This window comes from Crotalus tigris, unplaced genomic scaffold (assembly GCF_016545835.1).
Source record: "Crotalus tigris isolate CLP2741 ecotype Arizona unplaced genomic scaffold, ASM1654583v1 scf7180000018301.7375997, whole genome shotgun sequence".
Lineage (NCBI taxonomy): Eukaryota > Metazoa > Chordata > Lepidosauria > Squamata > Viperidae > Crotalus > Crotalus tigris.
In genome coordinates this window covers 2,510,344-2,538,241 of record NW_024096931.1, presented here as the reverse complement: position 1 = coordinate 2,538,241, position 27,898 = coordinate 2,510,344, and the positions used below count along the sequence as shown (strand labels likewise).

General features: G+C 46.5%; 1 protein-coding gene across 1 annotated transcript; it reads right to left on the bottom strand.

The window, feature by feature from the left end:
- On the bottom strand, nucleotides 1-27,135 carry CUNH16orf72 (chromosome unknown C16orf72 homolog). The gene is made up of 4 exons (XM_039349752.1): nucleotides 26,672-27,135; nucleotides 25,909-25,989; nucleotides 15,955-16,230; nucleotides 1-727 (listed from the first exon to the last, which is right to left on the bottom strand). Exons 1-4 carry the CDS (start codon nucleotides 26,946-26,948, stop codon nucleotides 483-485), a joined length of 879 nt encoding a protein of 292 aa, XP_039205686.1. The 5' UTR covers nucleotides 26,949-27,135; the 3' UTR covers nucleotides 1-482.
- Nucleotides 27,136-27,898: the final 763 nt, after the last annotated feature.

Sequence of the window (27,898 nt, the reverse complement as noted above, 5' to 3'; positions counted from 1 at the left end):
TATATATATATATTCTCTCTAAAGGAAGCATGTGGGTCTTACTTGCCAAGTCATGGTGTTGACACTGTTGTCAAAAGTGGCAATACTGTTGAAGCAAATATTTAAACACGTCAAGAAATAAAGGACAAAAAGCAATCTATAATCAAATAAATGTCTGATATTTCCTTTCTTCCCTTTAGGAGTACATGTAAGGTCACTTTTAGCCTTGGAATGGATGTGTGATCTACCTGCGATGAGCTTGCTAGCTAATACACAATGTTGGGAATCCTCTGCTAAAGAATCTACTCTGAGAAAAGCCACAGAAGATCAAGAGGAGTGTTACCCTCAGGATGTATTCTTTTTTTTTTTTTTAATGGCAATTTTTGTGTGACTCAGGAAGAGCGAGCCTCAAATTCGTTTTCCCAGTGGGCGGATGAGCACCAGTGGGCTTTTGAGCAAAGGGGCGGGCGGGGAAGAGGGGAGGGTGAAAACAAGGTTGCCATTTAGATCATACGGTTGCGTTTATGGGTTGGGGAGTCCGTAATGCCATCACCACACTGGGCTGAGGTACGCTTCCTAGTTCCACCATTGTCCAAGTGGAGCGCCATTTCTTCAGATATGAAAGTGTTCAAGTCAACATCATGGAGTCCGTTTCTCCTTCGGCTCCCGTTGGAGCCGCTGCTCACATGAGTGGGGGAGCCCGGGGTGCTCGAGCGAACGCTGATGCTGGCCATCGCACCGCTGAGACCTGCAAGGGGGAAAGGAAAGAAGGAAGGCATTAAGACGGTCTGGGAGCCAGGGTCACCCGCGAAGCCAGACGGGCGTGCCGAGGGGGTGAGAGGCTGGAACAACCTGCCTCCAGAAGCAGTGAATGCTCCAACACTGGAAGTTTTTTAAGAAGAGACTGGACAGCCATTTGTCCGAAATGGTATAGCAGTGGTGGCGAACCTATGGCACGGGTGCTAGAGGCGGCACTCAGAGCCCTCTCTGTGGGCACACGCGCCGTCGCCCCAGTCCTAGGCCTTCAGCTGGGTTTTATAAAACCTTTTCGCTTTAGGCCTCCACCGCCGTGTGCAAAAATAAAAAAGGTTCAATCAATCAGTCAATTTCAACTACTCCTAGGAAAAAAAAAGATCTCGCAAAGTTGGAATTGATTGATTGAACTTTTTAGTCCCATCCAGTCTGTGGTTACCACTGCAGCCACGCCCACCCAATGGGCCACACCCACCCAATGGGCCACACCCACCCAGCACCCGATGATGCATCAGTGGGTTTTGGGTTGCAGTTTGGGCACTCGGTCTCTAAAAGGTTCGCCATCACTGTGGTATAGGGTTTCCTGCCTGAGGAGGGGGCTGGACTAGATGACCTCCAAGGTCCCTTCCAACTTTATTATCATCATCATCATCATTAAAAAAGGAAAGACGCCCATTTTCCCTCCACATCTACATTAATGTGAATCCACAGGCTGACCTGGGCTATGTAAGCGGTGACTCTAGGATCTACAGTTTGGGATGCTTATAAAAGTCGCAGCTCTTCCTACTGGAGGCAACTTGAACACATAGGGCAGGCCTGGACCCCTCACGGGAGAACACCGGGCTTACTCCGAGCTCTTGGGTGCCGAGTGGATCTGAAAACGGTCAACTACAGGGATCCTCATTAGAATTTGGGATCATGGCTGCAGAGGGTTATGGAAGTGCCCCACAGATTCCCCGGGGATCTGTTCAGAAAGGCCCCCCTCCTTTTGCCATCAAGCCAACCTTCTCTAGCAGAAAGATACAGATAGTCCTCGGCTTACGACCACAATGGAATACAAATGCTCTTGTCGCTTAGCGACAGCTGTTCAGTGAACTTTTACCCCATTTTACAACCTTTCTTGCCACGGCTGTTAAGTGGATCACTGCAGTTGTTAAGTTAGTGACACGGTTGTTAAGTGAATCTGGCTTCCCCGTGGACTGTGCTTGTTAGAAGGTCACAAAAGGGGATCACGTGACCCCGGGACCCCGCGACCGTCATAAATACGAGTCAGCAGCCAGGCATCTGAATTTTGTTCGCATGAACCATGGGGATGCTGCAACGGTCGTTAAGTGTGAAAAACAGCCATAAGTCACTTTGTTCAGTGCCGTTGTAACTTTGAATGGTCGCTAAATGAACGTTGGTAAGTCGAGGACCGCCTGTATTGCAAACTATGACCACAAAAGGGTTAAATCATGGAAGTCATCCTTGTCAATGCCTTTTTTTCCCCCCCCCCTAGCTTTCCCGTTCAGTAAGCCAGTTCTAGGAAAACTGGGGAACAAAGGCAGTTCTCCTCTACCTCTTGGCTATGTAGGATATTGAGAATTTAAGTATATTTCACTAGTTCTTCAACTAGGGCAGGGGTAGGCAACCTTGGCTCTTTTATGACTCGCGGACTTCAATTCCCAGAATTCTGAACTAACATGGCTCAGCTTGGAAACCTCTCTTTCCCCTCAGCATGGCTGGTTCAGGAATTCTGGGAATTGAAGTCCATGAGTCATAAAGCGGCCTAGGCCTAGGCGGGAGGTAGGCAACCTTGGCTCTTTTATGACTCGCGGACTTCAACTCCCAGAATTTCTGAGTCAACATGGCTCAGCTTGGAAACCTTTCCCTTTCCCCTCAGCATGGCTGGCTCAGGAATTCTGGGAGTTGAAGTCCACAAGTCTTACAGTCGCCAAGACTGGAGACCCCTATCCCAAAGAATTTAAATATTGGTCTGACATTATGATTTGGATGGTTTTGGCCTAGTGCAGGGGTAGACAACCTTGGCTCTTTTATGACTCGTGGACTTCAACTCCCAGAATTCCTCAGCCAGCATGGCTCAGCTTGGAAACCTCTCCCTTTCCCCTCAGCATGGCTGGCTCAGGAATTCTGGGAGTTGAAGTCCACGAGTCATAAAAGAGTCAAGGTTGCCTACCCCTGAGCTAGGGCATTTGCTCAAACATATATGTCTAAACGCACATGTGGAAAAGGGGGTTCGGGTTTTGTCACCCTTCTTAGCAAGCTTTGTCATCTAGTTAACTGGACATGGTTATACAATCTGTGATACCTAAAAACAGAATTTATCCAGACTTAGGTTTTCTCTCCACATCCATATCAGCTGTGTTCTGCTTACCCAGAGGCTAAAAGATTGGCTTTGCTCTGGAAAGACCAGAGCTAGCAAAATGCCAAATAGAACTAAACCCGGAAACATTTCTCCTGGGAATACTTAAAAAAGAAATTTGATAGGAAAATAAGATATTTGATTCTACACATATTAACTGCGGCAAGAATTGCGTTCGCGCAATACTGGAAGGAACGCGATATACCACCAGAGGGATTGATCATTCAGAAGATATATGAATGTGCCGAAACGGATAAACTCACTTTAGAACTAAAAGAAAAAGACGGTTCGGAATGTTATGCGGTTTGGGAAAAATGGTATACATGGATAGATAATAGAAACAAACATTGGAAACATACATGAGGTTATTGTGAGTTAGATATTGAATGTATATAGTGTATACATGGTGTAGAATGTTGATCCGATGTATATAAAAATGACACAGTCTGCTGAATATGTATTAGAGCTGTATAAAGGAAAATTATAATAAAATTACTTACTCTGGAAATACCCTTCCCCCAGCCTCCCCCACCCCATCCCAAGGCTTAGCAAAGGTGCATGAATAAAACCAGATGCTTCAAGATATCCCCCCATCTCCAACTAAGCTCAACCTCTCCAAGAAATTTGCCAGATGGCCAGCAGAAGCCCTTCCAAAGTCACTTGCTAGTCCCAAAAGTGCTTTTTTCCAAAAGGCAACTGGACTTTTCTTTAATGTTTCACTTCTCATCCAAGAAGCTTCTTCAGTTCTTGGAATGAGAAGCAAAAAGTCCAGTTGCCTTTTGGGGGGAGGGAGGAAGCACCTTTGGGACAACCATGACCTGGATGATTGAGAATCTCCACAGACATTTAGAACACTTACAAGGGCAAACAAAACTACTAGAACCCTTGCAGATTGCTTTCAAGAAGTCCCAATTCTGGAATGGGAAGCTCTTGGCACACTCAGCTTTTCTATACCGTTTGGGAACCAAGTAAGAGGGTCACATAACTAGAGCAGAATTCCAGTGAATAGCCCAAATCTGCAACGACGGAGTCAGGAAAACTAATAGCCCAAATCTGCAACGACGGAGTCAGGAAAACTAATCTGCAACGACAGAGTCAGGAAAACTAAAACTGAGAAATACAAGAAATAACCAAAAAAAGAAAGTTTCTTTCAACATGTAAGGAACAAGAAAAAGTCAAAGATATGATGTGTCCACTAATGGGAAACGATGGCAAGGTGGAGACAGGCAGCAGGGGGACTTCTTAATTTCTTCTTTGCATCTGTCTTCACGCAAACAGAAAATTAGCCCAACCTACCAAAAGCAGCACAGTGGGAGACAGAACAGGAATGCAGGTCAAAATAGGCAAGAAATAGGTTAACAAAACACCTATCCGCTCTAGATGAGTTCAAATACCAGAACCACAAGGATTACATCTGAAGGAGCTAGCAGACGTGATGTCGGAACAGAATCTTTCAAAGCTCCTGGAACACAGAACTGCCAGAGGACTGAAAAAGAACCGATATGGTTCCAATCTATAAAAGAAGGGAAAAAAGTGGATTCAAGAAATACAGACCAATCAGCTTCACATCAATACCTGGGAATATCCCGGAAAAGACTATCAAGCCATGGATTTGTGAGAGCATCTAGAAATGAACAAAGCAATTAAAAGAAGCTAGCATGTGTTTGTTAAAAACAGATCATCGCCAGACAACCCTTAGTGCCTTCTTTGATAAAGTGACTAAATTAGTGGATTAGGATAATGCCCTGGTCATAGAATACTTGGACTTCAGTAAGGAATTTGAAAGTAGACCACACTCTGTTTCTTGGCATGATAGAACTATGTGGGATATACAGTGGCACCACCAGATGGATTCACAACTGACTGACCAACCGCATTCAGTCCTTAATGGAACTGCGTCTGTATCAGGGCTTTTCAACCTTTTCACCCATTATACCACTTTTAGGATATGGCAATATCCGAGTACCACCAGTTGCCTAGCAAGGTGTCAAAAACTTGATGACCCCCCCCAAAAAAAGGAAAAAAGTGATAAAATACAGGTAGTCCTCGACTTACAACATTTCACTTAGTGACTGTTTGAAGTTACAATGGCACTCAAAAAAAGTGCCTCTCAAGCCACAGCTGAGCAAGACGCCTGCCCACCCAGCGGTGCTCTTCCTCCTGTCCGAGGCTTTCATTGTTGTGAGCATTTCTGTTGAGGATTGGCAGCAGGGATGGGGTGGGGGAGTGTTTGGTTTTTATTCCCATCTGCTGGGTGGTTGCAGCAGGTTTTGGCACTTCACATGACCCTGGGACACCGTGACCATCATAAATATGAATCAGTTGCCAAGCATCTGAATGTAAATCACAAGACCCTGGAGATGCTGCAACATTCCAGCTGATTGGCGCTTCTTCTGGGCTCAGCAGAAGTGCCAGGATCAGTGCTGCTTTCCAGCTGATTGGTGCTTCTTCAGGGCTCAGCAGAAGCACCAGGATCAGCGCCAAGCTCCAGCTGGAGCCTGGCACTGATCCTGGCACTTCCACTGAGCCCTGACAGTCCCGAAGCGCCGATAAGCTGGAAAGCGGTACTGATCCTGGCGCTTCTGCTGAGCCCTGACAGCCCTGCAGCTCCAGCCATCTCTCACGCAGGCTTGTGCGGTGCTGCCATCGGTTCAGCTCATTCCCCTCCTCCGTTACCACTTTTCTAAGATGGTCGTGTACCACCTGCCAAGTGCCAATGTACCACAGGTGGTATCCGTACCACTGGTTGAAAAGCCCTGGTCTATATCAGAGGAAGCATGCAGGGAGATACCTCACTAAATGATTTAGATCTAGATGAGGAGTAGAAGGAGCTCATCAATTTTGTAGATGAGACCAAGTTTGGGGAAGGGGCGTTGTCTTACCTGAATGCCTTTTCTCAGCACGGAGATGGAGAATCCACCAATGGGTTTAGACTGTGTTCCTGCCCAATCAGATCAAATCAGCCAAAGTTGCCACGCCTCTCCTGGGCTATCGGATCCCAGTCTCAACGCAGGCGAAGCCATGACTGACAGCAAGACGTGTTGGCTCATAAATATAGATCTAGGTCTAACAACCTACCAGGATGTGAGTGGATTCTCCATCTCCATGCTGAGAAAAGGCGTTCAGGTAAGACAACGCCCCTTCTCCAGCACTGGAGATGAAGAATCCACCAATGGGACATACCAAAGCCTATTGTCCCTGAGGGAGGGAATCAGGCCTGCTCAGTGTGGCACTTCGAGATAGTACCTTTGAGCACCAGGAACAGAAATTCCTCCACGTGGCCTCATAAATACGGTTAGTAGAGTCCCAACGAGAGGCCTGGATTATAGAAATGACTCCTGGCGAGCAGTGCTCCCGAGTTAATACTAAGCGCTCAAGTGCCATACGGGTAACTGGAGCCATTGGGAGTCTGGATGAAGTAGTGTCCCCTGACTCAGGGAGACCCTGTCCGGAGGAATCCTCCATGGTTCCGCTATGGAGAGGTTCACTAAGTCGGCGAACCACGGTCTCCGAGGCCAGTATGGGGCCACAAGGAGGACCTCCGCTCTTTCCCTGAGAAACTTGTGGATGACCGCTGGAAGAAGAGGAGGGAAAGCGTAGAGCAGACCCCCCGGCCACAGACTCCGGAGGGCATCTGTGCGTTCTGCCCCTGGGCATGGGAAACGGGAGAAGAACTTCGGTATCTGAGTGTTTGTCGGGGAGGCGAAGAGATCCAGAACCGGAAGTCCGAATCTGTGGGAGATTTCTCTGAAAATCCTCAGGTGCAGGCACCACTCTGAGTGGTTCACCGTCGCCCTGCTGAGGAGATCCGCCTGTGTGTTTGCCTCCCGATATGAGATCTGCCTTGGTGAAGGCTAGACTGGACTCCGCCCAAGACCCCAGGAGGACAGCTTCGGACAGGAGGGCACGAAATCAGGTGCCCCCTTGCCGGTTCACATGGGCCTTGGCAGCAATGTTGTCCGTGAGGACCAGTACATGACGTTTCGCTACCGAGTTGCGGAAGTGTCAAAGGGCTAGGTGTATGCCCCTGAGCTCCAACCAGTTTATATTGTGCCGAAGGCCGGAGCGGGACCAACAGCCTTGTGCCCACTGTGATTGTAAGTGCGCACCCCAACCGAATAGACTGGCGTCGGTTGTCAGAGTAATTCGGTCCGGCTCCTTGAAGGAAGACCCCTGAGCATGGCCAATGAGAGCCACCACCTGAGGGAACGCAAAATTCTGAGTGGAATCCGCACTCTCCGAGTGGATGAGCTGAAGTTCCGTCTCTGGAAAGGGAGCATGAACCACTGAAGTATCCTGAAGTGGAGCCTGGCCCAAGGTACAATGGCAATGGCCGATATCATTTTTCCCAGTAATTGGGAAAGACTTGCTAATGTTGCCATACCGCTCCCGCAGATTTGTAGGACCAACTGTCGTATGCTGTCCTGACGTTCTTGGGATAGATAGACCTGGCAGTTGACCGTGTCTATGATGGCCCCTAGGTGTAATAGCCTTGTCATGGGAGACAAGTGACTCTTGAAAAAATTCACCAAAAACCTGTGACTTTGAAGAAGGTTGATCACCCGTTCTAGATCCGTCAAGGCAATGATGATGACTGAATCAGGATGTCATCCAGGTAACACTGGACTCTGACTAGCACCATCCGGAGGTGAGCTGCTAGCACTGCTAGGACCTTGGTAAAAATACTCGGGGATGAAGATAGGCCGAACAGTAACGCCCTGTATTGATAGTGCCGGCCCCTGTAAGCAAACCTTAAGAAACCGGGGGTTGCTTGGAGATCTACAAGGAGTAAACAAGAGACTGTGGGAACTGACTGGTTAGTGCAGTGGTGGTGAACCTATGGCACGCGTGCCAGAGGCAGCACTCAGAGCCCTCTCTATGGGCACGCACGCTGTTGCCCCAGCAGAGTTCACCAGAGTAGCGAGCACGTGGCATTTGGAATCAATAGGGCAGGAAGTGAGCAAGCAAGCGGCATTGGCCCTCCGGGGATGCCCTGGAGATGGCAAGGAACTGGCCTTGGCCACACTCAGCCAGTCTGCCGTGACTACTGCAGCCACAGCCACCCAGTGGGCTACACCCCCTTCCCCTGTGAGGGCATTACAATGCTGATGCAGCCCTGGCAATTTGCGATAAATAAGTGGGTTTTGGGTTGCAGTTTGGGCACTCAGTCTCTAAAAGGTTCGACATCACTGGGTTAGTGCATGTAGCAAGCAAGAGCATCGAGTACATTTCTTCAGTCAAAGGTGACAGAAGACTCTGTTGCTAGAGACTAAGGCTACCTCCCTTCTGGATTTCAACCCATGCTCAGGATTTATCAAGAGCAGCTTCAGGCGGTTCTTGATTCAAAGTACACTTAGCCATCAGGAGTTCAAGCGCGCAATGGAGCTTGTATGAATAGGGTTCTAATCATATAATAATAATAATAACAACAACAACAACAACAACAGTAAAGTTAGAAGGGACCTTGGAGGTCATCTAGGCAGAAAACCCTATACCATTTCAGACAAATGGCTGTCCAGTCTCTTCTTGAAAACTTCCAGTGTTGGAGCATTCACTGCTTCTGGAGACAGGTTGTTCCACTGGTTAATTGTTCTGTCAGGAAGTTTCTTCTTAGTTCTAGGTTGCTTCTCTCCTTGATTAGTTTCCATCCATTGCTTCTTGTCCTGCCTGCAGGCGCTTTGGAAAATAGCTTGACTCCCTCTTCTTCGTGGTAGCCCCTGAGATATTGGAACACTGCTATCATGTCCCCCCTCGTCCTTCTCTTCACTAAACTAGACATACCCAATTCCAGCAGCCATTCCTTGTATGCTTTAGCCTCCAGTCCCCTGATCATCTTTGTTGCTCTTCTCTGTACTCTTTCTAGAGTCTCAGCATCTTTTTTGCATCGCAGTATTCCAAGTGTGGCCTTACCAAGACATTGTAAAATGGTATTAACACTTCACGTGATTAGGATTCTGTTTGGAAGGATGTTTCTTTTTCAACTTTCCTGACAGGAAAGAAATCAAAGTATGGGGAATACTGAAAAAAAAAAAAATTCTGAAGCATTACCAGACGAAACTACGACACACTTTGAGACAGAGAAGCCACAAAGAAAAAGAAACCACATTAAAGCAATGAGTGCATCTCTTCTAATATTGCACCCTCAAGACTAGGTCAGCAACGCTCAGCCCTGGAAACTCTTTTTAAGATATCTTTCTGTCCCCAAAATTCAAGCATATTACAAAAATTTAATTTAGCAATTTAACTTAGCAAATATGCTTAATCCTTAACACAGTGAGCTGGTGAGATTTGTTCCATTTTGAATGCATACCTGCTTATTATAATATTTGTGCTTCCTCTTTTCTACCTCTGCATGTGTCAAACGCCAGGAACATCAGGACATCCAGACAGCTCAAATGGGTATAAAGGTTTATTGCAAGTTTAAGCTCTCTACAAGAATCTGAACTACTAACAGCCAAGGGAAATTAGCAGAAGGTAAGAGTAGAAGGAATTCAAGGTGGGCTGGACTTTTGTGGGCGCACAGGAATCCGTGACTTATGACACATTTGATCCTTCCCTTGGGCCCAGCCTAGTCACCTCCTACAGCAGGGGTCCCCAACCTGGCCACCTGGCTGGCCGGTGCGTGCGTGCACTGCCCCACTCAACGCAGGCATCGCCACGAGCATCGTGGGTGTTTACGGCCCCACTCACTCGAGCAATAGGTGTTCGTGCACGCATTCAGCCCCACACACAAAACCAACCCTTCTTCCCCCCACCAACCCTGAAAAGTTGGGGAACTCTGTCCTACAGCATGCTTTCTATTATGAAGTAAATTTGCAATGACTTCTTCTACTATAAAGCCTCAACAGTAGTAAAAAAAAAAACTAATTCAGATTCAGAAAATGAGGCTGATTACATGTGGAAGTCTGCAGTTTAACTTTGCTCCTCCCTGTTTCTGAAAGTCAATGTTTTCCCAGATCTACTTGATTCATTGGAGGATGAAGTCGAAACTATTTATTTTTATTACACACTGATGGTTGCTTCCGTTTCACAAATTACCTTTTTGCCTACTTACGTTTCCAGACAAAAATCAAGATACGGTATATTCCGTAACACTCAGAAACATATAACTTCATTTTGAATCATTTTAAATTAAAATCAATAAACGCATCATTAAAATGTCTCCCAAAAGACCTCTTCCCTACTGCTTCAAAAGATAGAAAACCTTGCACTTTCATACAAATTAAATGTCTCTGCTTTTAAGGCTTACTAAGTAATAAATAGGAATTACTAAACAATAAGTCTAATTGTGAAAAATTAGGACATATCAGCAAATATGCATAGAAATGTATTATTCATTTTAAAAACTTATTTTTTTTCCCAAATTCAAGAAGTGCAAGGCAAATTCACTTGCCCACACATTATTCTCACATTCTTGACACAAGCAAACCTGCCAAAAACTTTAGCCTCCAGTGCCTCCCATTAACACTTCTGTCTACAGAAATTATTTCTAGACAAAAAAGGCATTTCACGTCAGACACATGTTCATTTCGAACATCTTACTATGTTTAGCTATTTAATTAACGTATTTTTTTTTCTTTAATAGCCTGGAAGATCTAAGCTTGAAGCAACCTTGTGAGATGTCAGTTAGAGCAGCCAGTTCTGCATTTCAAAAATCCTACCTATTTCTTTAGTTCTAACAAACTGAAAAGAGAGAAATATAACTGAGGGCAATCTCAGATAGGCAACCTGACCCCAAAATGCAAGAAGTTCAGAAAACAATCACTTTGAAGAGGACAACCCACAATGAGATCCTAAAACAGGCTGAATGTTTTTAAGATAAAATAGTACTCCCCCCCCCCACACACACAACCTTCAAAATCAGGACATTGTTGTCCTACCTACTGAGGCTCTTATCCATCCAAAAATATGAAAAGCCCCATTTCTGCCCGCCAGAAAGTTGCCTGGCCCCATATTTGCCACAGGAAACCAAGTCACGCTCTCTCCTCTTCTAAGCCAAGAAATTCAGTCCCACAAAAACATTATATTAAATCCAAAGAAATCACTTTAAGATGGGCGACTGCTTAGACTTTAGCATCTCTCACTGACTAAAAACTACAACAGGCGCCATCAGGTTTTTCTACTAGGTCAGTGGTTCTCAACCTTTTTAATGCCGCGACCCCACCCCAACCAGTCGTAAGTTGAGGACTACTCAACTGGTGCAGCACCGTTTGCAGAATGGGACTTTTGGCGAGCTCAGCAGGGCAGAGACAACCTGGACAATTCCTATTGGCTTTGGAAAGCCAATAGAATTAGACTCTATTCAAGAGAGTCTATTCTATTGGCTTTCAAAAGCCAATAGAATAAAAGGGAGTAAGCACAGCTAAGGAAAAGGGGGGGGAAATGGCGGACTGCGTTGTTTGGCGACCCCCGTGAAATGGTCGTCCCGACCCCAAATGGGGTCCCGACCCACAGGTTGAGAACCACTGTACTAGGTCCTTTGGAAAGCCCTAGGCCAGTGTTCCTCAACCTTGACAATTTTAAGGCATGTGGACTTCAACTCCCAGAATTCCACAGCCAGCGTAGAATTAAAATTGTCAAGGTTGAGAAACACTGCCCTAGGCAGACAGGCTTGCTACAGCCCTTGACTGCTCTAGAATCTGGCACTGCCAAGGCAAACTGACTCTGCCCAAGGAGATCACGTCGAGTAATCGGTACTCTTCTACTGCCAAGAGTTGTGGTTGCAAATTCCGTAACGTTGGTTAAGCCCTTTGGGAAACTCTTCCTTTTATTGGCCTTGAATACTATTTAACTTCAGCAATGAGGCCCAACACATATCTGCCAGTAAATATCTTCACCTTCTTGAAAAATTTCCAATGTGATGTGATGTAATACAGAGCTCCCCAATCTTTGGGCACCAGGGACCAGTTCCGTGGGGAGATTTTTTCGTGGACGGAGGGGGTGTGGTTTTGTGTGATGCCTGCATCCCGCGGATGGGGTTTTGCTTGTTTGCGCGGACCGGTTGCTGGTCAAGGATGGGGGTTGAGGACCCCTTATGCAATATTCTATTCTATTCTTTCTTCTTTATTCCTCTATCATCTCTTCTTCATTCCTCTATTCTCTCTTCTTCATTCCTCTGTTCTACTCTATTTTACTCTACAGTTTAGTATTAAAAAACTGGTGGCGTACACAGAGATTAAGAACTGGAGTTTTATGAAGAGAATTCAAAAGCCTTCATTTCACTGGCTGAACACTTTTTTTCTATGTTCAAGATGAAACCAACTTTTTCTTGATTTATGAAGATACTGGTGAATTTCATTACATTCTCATAAACAGGCTGAAATTCACACCTAATCTATAAAATGTCAACGCCATTTGAAAAAGCTTCTCACACTGAGCTTCTAGAAAGACAAACTTCTGGCATCTCTCTGGCTAAAGGTTTCACAGAGGCTAAAGGGCATCCTAAACAATTTCAAATTCCAGTTCTGTGCAATTGTCAGGAAATAAGGCATTAAGAACGTAACATTCACATCCCAGAAATCAAATCTAAGAGGTCATGGCTGGACTGCAGTCTTTATGGGCAGCACCTGAATCAAAGTGAACTAGTTGCTACAACTAATACTAGAGCAGGGGTTCTCAACCTTTATAATGCCGCGACCCCCAACCGGTTCTAAGTCGAGGACTACTCAACCGGTCGTAAGTCAAGGACTACTCAACTGGTGCAGCACCGTTTGCAGAATGGGACTTTTGGCGGGCTCAGCAGGGCAGAGACAGCCTGGACAATTCCTATTGGCTTTTGAAAGCCAATAGAATTAGACTCTATTCAAGAGAGTCTATTCTATTGGCTTTCAAAAGCCAATAGAATAAAAGGGAGTAGCACAGCTAAGGAAAAGGGGAAAAAATGGCGGACTGCGTTGTTTGGCGACCCCCGTGAAATGGTCGTTCGACCCCAAATGGGGTCCCGACCCACAGGTTGAGAACCACTGTACTAGAGCAATACAGATATAGCTGTTGGCCACTGGCATGCACTGACCCTCTATTCATCCGTTGAAAATCCCGCCACACAGGAGCATCCAAGTCAACGCTGTAAACATATTGTTACCTTAACTCCTCGCCCGATGACAGGCAAGCAAACTTGTAAAACTTGAAAACTAACAATACCAACCTGCTCTGGGTCACCCCAACCAGTCACCTGCCTAGCAAAATCACCACCTATCCTGCCTCACAGCGAGTCCCAAGAATTGGAGCCAAGCTTTGGCACTTTGACAAGGATGGATGTGGAAACTCAAGCATATGCGTTGTGAAGCTGAAGTACAAATCAGACCTCTCTTTTCTGCCAGCTTCCCTGGCAAGGAGGGAGCAGAAACCTGAAGAGAACCGGGATATCCTCAGCCATTTTGAGTACTTCCAACAGCAAAGCAATATTCCAGCCATTGGGGGCAAAATGCCATCTTGGCACTTGGAACAGATTTGTCCACCGAGCTGACAAGAGGAAAACAATCAGGGTTTTTCCACATGAGACAGTTTTCTAATCCCAATATGAGTTACATGCTTACCCACAGATTTAAACCAATTAAAAAGGTATCCAATTGCGATTTAAATTACTCTGGCTGCAGCATCGTTAGCAGGATTCGAAACCAGCAACTCATCAAGATACAAATGAAATCTCTACCACAGGTTTGCATGCAAAATGGCAGGAGCAGTGTTAAAAAGGCTTCTACATGTCACTTCCAGAGATCTGTGTCAGAAAATGCTACCTGGCGTGCTTCTTCAGCAGCCTTCAGCATAGCCATGGTCAAGAATTCTGAAATTTACAGTCCCAAAATATCAACAGTGCAACAAAAGCTGCACTATACAAATATTTTTTTTCCCCTAAAATTCTGTATTTTGTATTATCCATCAATTCTGCATTAATTTCCAAGCATGATATTTAAATTCAGTATAGAGGCAGTCTTACAATGACAACTGAGACCAGAATCCCCACTGCTAAGCAAGGCTATGAGTCAAGCCCAATTTTACTTTTTATTGCCCCTGTTGTTAAGCAAACCACTTTAGAAATTAAGTGAATCACTCAGTTGTTAAGAGAATCTGGCTTCCCTCATTGATTAAACAATAATACAAATATCCACAAATTATGCATCCACTCTTTCAACTGCATCAGGCTGTATTCTCAATCTGGGTAGCAAATGGTGTGTTTCGAAAGGGAAATATCCAATTGAACATCTTGTTTCTTCAGAACAGAAGTGGGGAACTACGCCCCCTTTTGACTTGTAGACTTCAACTCCCAGAATTCCTAAGCCAGCACAGGTGGTTCATAAAGTCATAAAGGGGCCATGGTTTCCCACCCCTGCTTTAGAACAGTGGTTCTCAACCTGTGGGTCGGGACCCCATTTGGGGTCGAACGACCATTTCATGGGGTCGCCAAACAACGCAGTCCGCCATTTTTTCCTCCTTTTCCTTAGCTGTGCTACTCCCTTTTATTCTATTGGCGTCTGAAAGCCAATAGAATAGACTCTCTTGAATAGAGTCTAATTCTATTGGCTTTCAAAAGCCAATAGGAATTGTCCAGGCTGTCTCTGCCCTGCTGAGCCCACCAAAAGTCCCATTCTGCAAACGGTGCTGCACCAGTTGAGTAGTCCTCGACTTACGACCGGTTGAGTAGTCCTCGACTTACGACCGGTTGGGGGGTCGCGGCAAGGTTGAGAACCACTGCTTTAGAAGAATGAAACGGGAGTACCCCCTCAGCCAGAAAAAAATATATATTTTTCTTCTACCTGAAGGGTTTTCTGAAGCAACCAAATAACTAATGGCCAACCTGGAGCAGAGTCTACAGCAGTGGTTCTCAACCTTTCTAATGCCGCGACCCCATAATACAGTTCCCCATGTTGTGGTGACCCCCAACTACTTATACATCACTGGGTGCCAGGGGTGTGACCAAAGGGGAAAAAAAATGGCGGACAGCCTTGTTTGGCGACCCCCGTGAAATGGTCGTTCGATCCCAAATGGGGTCCCGACCCACAGGTTGAGAACCACTGGTCTACAGTCATGTAAGCCATGAAGACTCACAGATCACATTACCAAACAAACATGCCTGCTGCTTCCATGCTACATACAGCAAGATCAGCCTCTTATCAAACTACAGCTATTTCTCTCCCCCCCCCCCAAAAAAACCCCTCCCTCTTTGGTAAAAGAAGACTGAAACTCAACCTAAAGAGCCACAGAGGCTGTGCTGTTCCACCAAACTTTAATAAGCCCTCTTTTCAAGGTACGGAAGGTTCAGTCCTAACAAGGTAGACCAGCTCAAGAAAGCAGCTCCCCAAAAAGTCTTTAGCTGCATGTTAGGCTAGGACTAGGTTAGCAAACTACTGCAAGTCTCTCTCCCTCTGAATCTGGGAGACGCCAGACTGAGATTCCTAATAAGATGGCCTTTCCCAGGTCTTAAGCAATGTGTTTGCCCTCGTTTCCATAGCAGCATCTGAAAAGTCCCTTCAAGGCTCTCTCCACCATCCAGCTTTCTCCACCAAAACACTCAGGATAAACTGCTTTTCGTTCTGACTTAACCACGTTTCATTCGCCCTAGCCTATTATGCTGGTAAGAAACATCTGGTTTTTCAGAGCATTTGAGGTCACAAGAGGAAGGAACAACCCTGAGTCATCCCTGCAAGAAGTGCACATCTGCAAGGAGTTCCCAGGCAGGTCTGGAAAGGAGAATCCATGAGCCCCACCTCAGTCACTAACATACCGAGAACCATGTTTGATGTTTTACTGTTCATTCTCACTGGCCATAAAAAAACATGAGCTATGAAATGGTTCCTAAGAGAGGCATGTGCTTCTTTTAAATATATATATATATTTTTAAATAGAGGGAGAACCACCATTACCATGAAGAGCTATGGCTTCCCGGAAGGGCTGCAAGTCCGTCTCGACCGAAGAACTAGTTTCCGTGGATGTCGCCCGGTTAGGGGATACTACAGTCAGTCTTGGGGGAGGTCTAGAATTTCGTGGAGGAGGCGCTTTGCCACACAGGAAACTGATTAAGTCTTCTCTGCGAATAGTTCTTCTGCGCTTTTTAACCCAAGCCAAGACGTCCTTATTACGGCGCTGATAGCCAATATGGATTCCTACATCAAAGCTCCGTTGATGAGCATCCACACTTTCTGGAAGAAAAGAAATACGTGTTAGGAGTTGGCCCAACCGCAGACAGCAGCAAGTTCAGATACAACCGGCCTTCTGGAAGCAAAGCCAAAGGCAACTGGCATTGTGGACAGGGTGAATTAATGGAAGATAAACCCAGTATTAAAAACTGATTTATGAATTGCAATTATCTTGACCACTGGGGGGGAGCACACAAATTCTACCCAGCCAGCTGATTAGTCACTTCAACAATCATAAATAAAAACACAATAAATGCATCTGCCAGCCCTATCTAAACTTTAGACTCAATTCGGAGCCATCTGCTAATATCAGATACCAGATGTTATGACTACAAGTGGTCCTCGATTTATGACAATTGAGCCCCCAATTTTTGTTGTTAAGGGAGACATTGGCTAAGTGACTTTTGCACCATATGTGCGTGTGTATATGTGAGTATGTGCAAAATGGTGTGTTTTTGAGAGCTGAATGAAACAAAATGTCATTTTAATGTATGCTGATTAGTGTACATTTCAAGTGACAGTAAAGTTTTTATTCTATTCTTCTACTCTATCCCACTTTTGCAACATGTTTTAAGTCTTGGGGGAAAAAATGACAGGACATCCAGCACTGACTGAAAGTTTTGTGTGTCCACTTAGGTCAGTGCTTCTCAACGTTTGTGTGACGGCGACCCCCGTCACACAAACGCTCTGCGCATGCGCGGCTGCGCCCCATGCACGATGCGCATGCACGACGCCCATGCACGATGCGCATGCGCTGGGCCCATACGCGGCGCGTGTGCATGGCGCTACCCCCATGCATGGCGCGCATGCACGGCGCACGTGCACGGCGCCGCGAAAAAAGGCGGATCGCCGCCTTTGGCGACCCCCGAAAAATGGGCGATCGACCCCAAATGGGGTCGCGACCCATAGGTTGAGAACCGCTGACTTAGGTCAAATTCTTACATTTAGGTTGTAAAATGGGGAACAACTCACTAAACAACTGTCTTGCTTAACAACAGAAAATATGGGCTCAACTGTGGTCATAGATCAAGGGTTACCTTTATTCGATCAAGGTCAAAAGAGGTATGTTATCTTTAGTAACCCTTCATTTTATTTATTTATTTATGAGACTTATATACCGCTTTTAAGTGCAAGCACTCTCTAAGCGGTGTACACAAGTAAGCAATGTATACATATATATTGACATTGCCCCCAACAATCTGGGTCCTCATTTTACCTACCTCAGAAGGATGGAAGGCTGAGTCAACCTTGAGCCGGTGAGATTTGAACCGCTGACCTGCTAAACACAGTCAGCTAAAGTGGCCTGCAGTACTACACAGAGGTCCCTGACTTTTTGGGCTCCATTGTGGCCATAAGTCAAGGACTAACTGTACTGGAGAGAGGCACACAACCTATGTGGGCAAACCTTGCCCAATGCCCTGTAACACCATTCTAGATTTTATTTTGGCAAAAACTCAGAATATCCACTTTCAATCCTGCTAAATTACAATCCCCCCAAATGGTTTGCTGAATTTACTGTATTTTTCCTACTTTAGCCACATGCCTATTTGTTTTTCTGCAAACACACTAATCTTTTGCATTTATTTTTTGCTTTATGCCATGTAACAGAATTAATATTGACCGCGTTGAAATTTCTGGGAAAGCAGGACGTAACTGTCTCTCTCACAGACCAACTCACCTCAGGAGGTTAGGTGGGAGGAGTACTGTGTGGGAAGGAGCATTGTGTGTATTTGCCACCTTGAGTTATTTATTAAAAAATAATAAAGGTGGGATATAAATAAATACATGGGCAGTATGGTGGCTCAGTGGTTATAGACCAGTGTTTCTCAACCTTGACAATTTTAAGGCATGTGGACTTCAACTCCCAGAATTCCACAGCCAGCAATGCTGGCTGTGGAATTCTGGGAGTTGAAGTCCACATGCCTTAAAATTGTCAAGGTTGAGAAACACTGTTATAGACGCTGGGCTTGTCAACTGAAAAGCTACCCCCCCCAGGTTCAAGACCCGAGCGCCACACGAAGGGGTGAGCTCCCATCCTCGCTCCAGCTCCTGCCCAACCAGCAGTTCGAAAGCATGCAAATGCAAGTAGATAAATAGATACCACAGGGACATCATGCTGGCCACTTGACCCCAGAAATTTCTTGGGTCAATGGCCTTGAAACGGAGATGAACACCCAAGTTGGAAGCGACTAGCGGAGTAAAATCCGTAGGGGGACTCCTATAAATGAAGAAATAGAGCAACTTCCCCCAGCTTCAATCTGCCTAGATTTCCTGTGCTGGACAACTCTCACTACTTAGATTTTTTTGGGGGGGGGTCCCAACTTATTTTTTACAAATAACTCAAACATGCCAATTAATCCTTTCCCTCTATTTTCCCCACAATAGCCTCCCTTGTGAGGTGGGGTTGAGCTAAGAGAGAGACTGGACCAAAGTCACCCAGCCATGTTTTTCATGCCTAAAATGCAGTCTCCTGGTTTCCAGCTGCTGCCTTAACCACCAGACCAAAATTAGCATTATATAGAAAGAGGTTCTAATTTGACAACCAAAGGAAGGAGATCAGGAAGGAAAAGAGAACATAAAAAGAGCATTTGACTGACAGGCAGATAACGTTACTGATGGTCAAGAAATGCAAACTAAGAGGCTGGACCCTTGGAAAGAAATAGGATAAGCTCAACCTCAGAGATATTAAGCCTGGGATAATACTGATGCTCCAAAACAGAAGTACTAGAAAAATACTTGGAGGCTGGAGGGATAAAACAGTTAGACAAAATCAGAGAATATTTAGATGATAGGTCAGCAATGGCGAACCTTTTAGAGACCGAGTGCCCAAACTGCAACCCAAAACCCATTTATGTATCGTCGGGTGCCAGATGGGCATGGCCCATTGAGTGGGTGTGGCCCATTGGGTGGGCGTGGCTGTGGTGATAACAGCAGACTGAGCGGGACTAAAAAGTTCTACCAATCAATTCCAACTTTGTGAGATTTTGTTTTCCCGCGAGAAGTTGAAATTGATTGATTGAACCTCTTTTTTTTGCACATAGTGGCGGAGGCCTAAAGCGAAATGGTTTTATAAAACCCAGCTGAAGGCCTAGGACTGGGGCAATGGTGCGCGTGCCCACAGAGAGGGCTCTGCGTGCCACCTGTGGCACGCGTGCCATAGGTTCGCCACCACGGTGATAAGTAATACTGACAGGCCTAGGAATGGATGAAACTGTTAAATTGCCAAGTTACCCAGAATGGCCAATGGAACTGCAGAGCCTTGTTAAGTAGGGAGGGAAGGTAGAGAACGGTGCTCTTTGACCAGAAATTATGAAAGGGAAAACAAGTCAGCACGATTAAGAGTTATGACATTTGGGGAGTGCAATCAAATGGATTTAAAATGGTAGAAAGGAAAACCGAATAAAGACTTTAGATCAGGCCGTTAACTCAAGGGCAGTTTCAGTGAAGGTGATCAAAAACAGAGTCAGAAATTAGACTGCAATGAATTTAGAAGACAGTAGAATTGTTCCTCTTCTGGAGGAAAAATAGGATAAATAAATTAATCCACTTTTAGGTGAGGCGGCCATTTCTCAAGAGTACGGGAACTTTAATTCCAGAGTATTTGGCTACATCAGGCTGGTGAGGATAACCACCTAATTTCTATTGCTGAATTAGACTATCAAGTCCAACAAATCTCCCTAAAGTAATATTTCTATCCCGCTTTATTCATCAGAAACAATCTATTCCACTGCCGATGCACAGCTATTAATACTTACACATCATATATTTGTACTGGACATCAGTTTTTTTCAACAAAAGATTGCACAAAGCAATTTTCTGCAGAACCTTGAAAGTATAATCCACTTTGTGCTTAAGAATGTCCTCCACACTGCAGCCTCAGCTGATGGGGAGAGTGAGCTAGCTTCCAAAATAGATTCTTGAGAATATGATACCACATTCCACAACATTAAGCTCAAGTAAAACTTACACTATTACGACAGTCAAATTGTCACATGTTGCTTTGAACTGAAAACAAGTCTTTGACTTTGTTTTCAACAAACATTACTGAGACATTATGTAAATGAAGACTCAAACATCCAGGCCAAAAGTATCTAAAAAGGTTAAATCATGGCAATTGGACCAAACCTTCAAACTTCAAACTCCAAACCTTGCCATGATTCAATCATTTTAAAATACTGGGATAATATCTGACCACCTATGCACAAATTATGTGACAACTCCTTCAGCCAATGTTATGCTTATAAATAGAACATCTGTAATAAATGGTCAACTTGCGTACTTTTGCAACAAATAGAAATTGGGCACAACTAAAAATGTTGCCAGTTTTGGATCCTTAATGTGCCAAGCCCTACAATGCATTCCAAGTTCAAAAATTATAACAACCATTATAACCACCATTGCTTTATCAAAGTGAGTTACAACATTATTAACTAATATAGTTGGTTGTACATGTTCCTATTGTGATGAGTGTAATAGTCATGTCCTTAGCATGGTCCACAGTGGAACATTCCTCCATAGGTGTTACTCAACTAGCTTCCCCTAGGCCTCAATGAATCATTCTGATCCTCATGGGAGCTAAGTCAGACCAAGAAAGCAATCTGTTTAATTTAAAAAGCTCCAGGCCAAAACTTCAGTTCCTGAATACTTTTATCCAAGGACAGGATTATTAAGAATTCATAAAGGCTGACAATTCTCATATGACTCTCATTATGTTACTATATAATGTATATTGTGTATCCATAGTTAGCGCAATCATCTGGTGTAAAACATGAGCCTGCCATGAAACAAACCTACCGGCAGTTAATTTGATATTGTTCTGACTCTTAATTCATCTTTACAATGGTGATTTTTCTTTACTCAAGGACATCAATTCTAACAGAGTTAAAGCAGACTTTCTGCCACAAATGCTGTTTGAAGTTCCACTGGAACATAAACCATCTTAATGAGTTAACAGTAAATCCAGATCCAACAGTACTGTGACAAAACCACTAAAGACAGATCCACCTTGCAAGCAGATCCACCTCACAGCTTATCCAACAAAAACTAAGAACAGTACCTCAAACTTTAACACCTATGACTTTGGCTGCTCAGTTTTAGGCAGGTTATAGGAAGGAGCCAATAATGTAGTTTGAATTAAACAAGGATTGGGAAAACCCAAGTTCTGCTATCCAAGACCTTCGACCAGCCATCTTTTCAGCTAAACTAGCCATTATTAGGGGATAAAACAGGAGGAGGGAGCACTATATGGTTGCATCTATCTTTCCCAGATACAAGGTGGGATTGAAACTTAAGAGAGTGCCATAATAATTTCATCACTGCAAACAATCAATATTTGATCATCCATACCAGTTCACAGAAACAGGGGATCTACCAGTATCAGGACATTCACAATATGGCATGTGGATTCTCAAAATTAAGTTAAAATTATATATACATACACATTCAAGTATACAGAAACCAAAAACAAGGTAGACATTTAGAAAAGAACGTATTTGCTTTGATGTTCATTCTTGGAGAGGAAGTCAATCTCATCCATGTAAGCTCTTTGGAATATTTACATTGCTCCATAAATTCTTCTCAAAGTATATGAAAAGTTCAACTCTTTTTAAAGGTGGGAGAGCTTGGAGTGGAAGCTTTTAAATCCTTCCACTGAGATGATTGTAGAGTTCATCCTCTGTACTTTCACACAAGCTTTTTTTTACACTTACAAAAGTCACACAACTTTAAGCAAAGAAGCCTATTCCTTCTTTGCTAAGCATAGTGCTGCCACATAAACACCTGAACAACACGGTCAAGTAGGACTAAAAGTCCACTGCAAGAGCAATATTCTGGTCCCACAAGGGCCAGTTGGATGACAACAGGGAGCATGTGCAATCTCTCATACCCCTTGTTGCAGCAGCTAGGTTCACATGTCATATTAAGTCATAGACTATACAACCACTGTTCTTAAATTAGACTAAAATGACTCATTTCATATAATATGCCAATCTCCAAACAAACCAATTACCACTTAGTCTGATGTATGAATCCATCGAGTAAGTCCTTTTTACCTGCCCTGACTTTCTTTCCTTTCTCTCTCTCTCTCTCTCTCTCTCTCTCTCTCTCTCTCTCTCACACACACACACACACAGAGAGAGAGAGAGAGAGAGAGAGAGAGAGAGAGAGAGAGAGAGAGAGAGAGAGAGAGAGAGAGAGAGACTTCTCACATCACTAGATTCTAAGACCAGGAGAAGAAAAAACTAATCTGTACACTTTGATATCAGGACTGTACTAGCTATGGAGCAATTTATGCCCCAATGTCTTGCACAGTGGAATTTTCTAATTTTGGACATGTCATTCCTGCAGTTCTAAGATGTATTATAAATATAGGAAAGGTTGGAAGACTCTGATTCTCCTCCTCACTTTCACAAGATTATAAAATGCAGCGTTAGGAGACAGCATCCCTTGTGCTCCATGCAAGACTCGATTACCAGTATATTCTTTCCCAGCTAATTCCAGGCACTGCTTGGATTTCTAGCAAGAGGCACATGCATAGAGTGCACACAACCCATCTGGCTTTGACCCAGCAACTGCCAAGCGATAAGCCATCAAAATGGCAGCTGGTGCCAATTAGAGAAAGAGAGCTGACTAATACTATTGGCTGAGCTGGCAAATACCTCCCTCGATGACTAAAAGGTGGCTGTTTTCAGCACTACATTCCATTTGGCCACTTCAGATGGCATCATCTAATTACATCAATTGCTCTAAAGTAAGTTATTTACATGATACAGGAATGGCGAAGTCCAACAAAAATATTGTTACCTTTATTTATTGGGTCACCGAACTTGTTATCAAGGCAACTCAGGCTTTAGCTGAGCTAGCATTTGGCAGTTAGTGCTGGTGTAGTTATTATGAGTAACTGGAAGCAATTTAGGATATCTAAGGTCAAGCCAGTAACATATTCTTGAGTCTGCTCTTTTCCTCCATGAGCTGAAAGGAATTTCTGAGCCCCTCGTGGAGTTTTTCAAAGTGTGAACCACTTAAGAATAGTCCTTTTCTAGAGATTTATGAATTAGTATAGAGCTAGAACATTTATAGAGCTGACAGTCTTTTCCTAGACCATCAAAAATATTTTCATAGTTAAAGGACAGGAAAAAAAATGATTGAAAGTTAACATAACATTTAAATCCAACAAAATTTTTCTCTTTCTCTCTACTCCAGAATTAAAAATTTCTACCACTCTTTCTCTAAGATTAGAAATAACAAGACATGAAGTAGGCTCATTACCACTGGAGGAGAGAGGATGTTGGTTTATAGAGAAGGGATGCATTGCAAACGGACAATTGGACAACTGGACAGCCACTTGTCTGAAACGGTATAGGGCAGTGGTTTTCAACCTTTTTAATGCCGCGACCCCCAACCAGTCGTAAGTTGAGGACTACTCAACTGGTGCAGCACCGTTTGCAGAATGGGACTTTTGGCGGGCTCAGCAGGGCAGAGACAGCCTGGACAATTCCTATTGGCTTTTGAAAGCCAATAGAATTAGACTCTATTCAAGAGAGTCTAATTATATTGGCTTTCAAAAGCCAATAGAATAAAAGGGAGTAGCACAGCTAAGGAAAAGGGGGAAAAAATGGCAGACTGCGTTGTTTGGCAACCCCCGTGAAATGGTCGTTCGACCCCAAATGGGGTCCCGACCCACAGGTTGAGAGCCACTGGTATAGGGTCTCCTGCTTGAGCAGGGGATTGGACTAGAAGACCTCCAAGGCCCCTTCCAGCTCTATTCTGAAAAATCTAACCTTATCTAAAAGTCAGTATAAATAGTACAAAGTCAATATAAAAAGGTATCTCTAATATCAAACCATGCATAGCCAAACAATGAAGACAACCATTTTATTCCCTGAAAAACTACATTTTTCCCATGAGAAGCTAGATTATGTCAAGCTTAGAATTAAGTACCATTAAGGTACTGATCAACTATTTTGTAGTACACAACAATACATGACTTAGGACAATGAACCACAGATGTGGTTAAGATTGCATGCTATGCACATGAGTAGAATCTGTTCAACTTAAATGTCACTTGAATATCAGAACCCCACACAAAATAGAAGTCCCTGCCTTACAAAGGTAGTTCATTCTAAGCCACTTTGTGATTCCTGAAATTAGGATCCTATATTATTCCTACATCCTGTGCAAACCTCTTGCAAATCCAGGTAGCTTAAGGGCAGACAGCAGCTAATGGAACCCTTTTTTTGTCCTCAGGACACACTCCACAAGAAAGCCCACAAACACATGTATATCCAGAAAGCACAAATCCCTCCCAAATACATAAGCACTTGCCCCAAAGGTATCCAACACCCCCTAAAATTTATTTATTTATTTATGAGACTTATATACTGCTTTAAGTGCAAGCACTCTCTAAGTGGTGTACACCAGTAAGCAATGTATATATATATATATCTATTTACATTGCCCCCAACAATCTGGGTCCTCATTTTACCTACCCCGGAAGGATGGAAGGCTGAGTCAACCTTGAGCCGGTGAGATTTGAACCGCTGACCTGCTGAACAGCCAGCTAAAGTGGCCTGTAGTACTGCACTCTAACTGCTGTGCCAGATTTTTTTTTTTTTAAAAAAAGGGATAGATGAGGACCACTATGCAAGTCCAATGGTATATAGGGCTTCCTATACCACTGGTGACTGGATGTCCCTTCCAACTCTGCTACCTGTAATACTCTCCTGACAGGATGAGAAAGGTGGCTAGCTCAGTATCTCTCTTCTGAATCTGCTTGACTGGCAGAAAAGGCGCTCTGAATAAAAGTTCCACAATTTTCTGCCAACTCTCAATTTCCAGAGACGGGGCTCATAAAAGATTACTGAGAACCATTTAAGACAGTGGTTCTCAACCTTTCTAATGCCACGACCCCATAATACAGTTCCCCATGTTGTGGTGACCCCCCCAACCACTTATACATCACCGGGTGCCAGGGGCGTGGCCAAAGGGGGAAGAAAATGGCGGACAGCCTTGTTTGGCGACCCCCGTGAAATGGTCGTTCGACCCCAAATGGGGTCCCGACCCACAGGTGGAGAACCACTGCTTTAAGTGATCTTAATTCTTTAAGTGCCAGAAGTGGCCTTGGGTGACTGAAGCCACACGCAGGTTGAAGTCGGCTGGCACCAAGAGCGACCAGTCTGGAGCCCAGGAAGGTCCCAAGCATCAAAACCGCCCTAACCCTTCTCTCCTCTCTCGGCAGGTGGAGAACATCTGGCTGGGCCCCCAAACATTCAGGCAGGGGAGGCTGCCAAGGAGACACGCAAGGGTCACCTTCAAGAGCCACTGGACCCCTCCAGGCAAGGGCCAGAGGGCAGCTTCCCTAGAAGCCCCTTCCAGATGTTTCCTGGGGCTCCCAGAATCCCCCTGAAGCAGAGTCAGCTGGGCTTCCCTGGGGGCTCCCTCCCCCCCCCCTTTTCTCCCTCCCCCCTGCTCCACCAGGCAGCCCCAGGGCCTCAACCGAGCCTACCAGGAGCGGAAGCCGGGAAGAGCCCCTCGCTCGCCCTCCCTCCCTCCAGCCCGCCCTGCAAGACCCCGGGGTGGCCCCTGCGGAGACCCCCGAGGCCTTCAGGGGAGCCCCCAGCCCCGCCCAGGCCGTGACCTCCCAACCCACCCACCCACCCCGGGCTCCCCCCCGGCCCCGCTCACCTTTGTAGAGGTTGGTGACGGCGGTGGCCGCGTTCTGGAAGGGCACCCAGAGGGAGAGGCCGGGCTGCTGGCACACGCGGTCTGCGGGGGGGGGGGAGAGAGAGAGAGCAAAGGGGAGAAGTGAGCCTCGCCGTGACCGCCCGTCCCCCGCCCCCCCCCCCTCAAAAGGACCGGCCATGTTGGGCTTCGCCATTTTGTTCACCCGCCGCCGCCGGGACGGAAGCGCAGGAAATGGGAGGGCGGGGGGGAGGGAAGGGGCCAAGCGGGACGGAAGCCGCCTGGAAGCGTCCAAGTCGGCCGGGGGAGGGGGGGGCGGAAGAGCGGAATCCTCCATTTGCCCCAATGGGTGGGGGGGGAGGGAGAGGGAGAAAGAGCCTTTAAAAGGGGACTCCGCGTCCGGCTCGTCAGATTGGCGTCTTCGCCCCCCCCACCCGCCATTTTGTTGGTGGGAGGGGCCAAGGGCCCGGGCGAGCCCACCCTCCCGTAGGGACGGAGGGGGGGCGGGCGAATCCATTCTGCCCCCTCCGGCAGCCGCTTCCTTCACCGGCGGGCAGCGAAGAAAGAGAAGCGGCCGCGGCGGCGGCGAAGATGGGGCCTCCCGCCATCTTGCGCGAGCGCCTGGCGGGGGCACCGGGCCCGGCCTCGGACGACCACTCCCAAGATTGGTGTGTGTGGGGGGGTGAAGACAGCCCCTCCCGCGGGGGTGTCGCGCCCGGCGCGGACACGTGTCTGGGCATCCACACGTGCGGGCACCTCCGCTCACCCGTGTAGAGCTGCGCCACGGCGGTGGCCGAGTTCTGGAAGAGGTGCCAGAGCTTCTGCTGCTTGGGCTCCGGCTGCGGGGTGGCGGCGGCGGCCGCCTCGTCGTCGTCCTGAAGTTCGGGCGGCAGCGGGCCGCCCCCGCCGCCGCCCAGGCCGCTGCCGTCGTCCTGCTCGGCCTCGGCCAGGCACTGCCGCTCCCACTGGCTGAACCAGTGCTCGGGCCCGTGCAGCTCCTGGATCTCGGCCTCGCCTTCCTCCTGCGCCGCCTGATCCTCCATCGCTCGCTCGCCCGCCCGCCTGCCTGCCAGGGCCGCCTCGGCGCGGCTCCGGCTACCTCCGTCCGGCCGCGCCCGGCAGCTGCGGCGACGCCATCAAGAAGAGCCGCTGCCGCCGCCGCATCCCCGGCCGCCGCCGCCGCCCACACTGAGCCCGAGACGCCGCCCCGAGCGCCCCAAAAGGCCTCACCCGAACATGCTAGGGGGAGGGGACAGAAAACGACAACCCCACCCCGGCAGAGCCCGCCTCTTTTCCTCCGCCGACGCCGCTGCCGAGCGAGGCCTTCGGCGCTTGCCGCACGCCCATTGGGCGGCTGACGCGCCCATCAATGTCATAAAGGAGGAGGCGGCGAGACGAGGTCATCAAGGTTGGTTACGCTGGCAAAAGGGAAAGGAGGAAGACAGGTTGGGAAGCGGAGGGGGGGGCGAGGGAAGAACCCTTCCGCGCAAGCGCGGGCGAGGAGACGGGAGGGGGGAAGGTGTGCGCGCGCATATCAGCCTGGCTGTGCTTCCGCGCACGCGCAGTTTCTCCTCCGCGTTCCTGATGCAGAGTTCGCCGGGCGTGGCTCAGTTTCACCGTTGTGGCCGCAATAAATCCCGGTTTGCGACGGTGGGTTGATGCAGCGGGTCAGCCGGACCCTGAGGAAGCCTCGGTGCTCCCTAGCATCATGCGTGGGCCGGTTACATTCCTGTAGGAGACCATAGTTTAACCATGATGCGTAGATTAAACCATGCAATGCAGGCTGTGCCGTGTATGCTAAGCTCTGCAGAAGCTAAAATCTGAATTTTGGTTTAGTCAACCCCCGGCCTGCTTTCTCAGCCCTCCTGAGCCTGCAGCAAATGTCCTGGCAGCGCTGCGTCCCTGACTCCGTTGCGGTGCACTTTGACAAGGGGGAAGCCTTGGCAGGTGGACCTCGACTTATGACCGCCATTGAGCCCAACGCTTCTGTTGC

What these genes read in the sequence shown, in the direction of transcription:
- CUNH16orf72 (XM_039349752.1), bottom strand. Translation starts at nt 26,948, where the DNA reads ATGGAGGATCAGGCGGCGCAGGAGGAAGGCGAGGCCGAGATCCAGGAG. An exon ending in CGTCACCAACCTCTACAAAG is followed by an intron (nt 16,231 to 25,908) that starts GTGAGCGGGGCC and finishes CTTTTCTTCCAG; the next exon opens with AAAGTGTGGATGCTCATCAA. An exon ending in GGAAGCCATAGCTCTTCATG is followed by an intron (nt 728 to 15,954) that starts GTAATGGTGGTT and finishes TCCCCCTTGCAG; the next exon opens with GTCTCAGCGGTGCGATGGCC.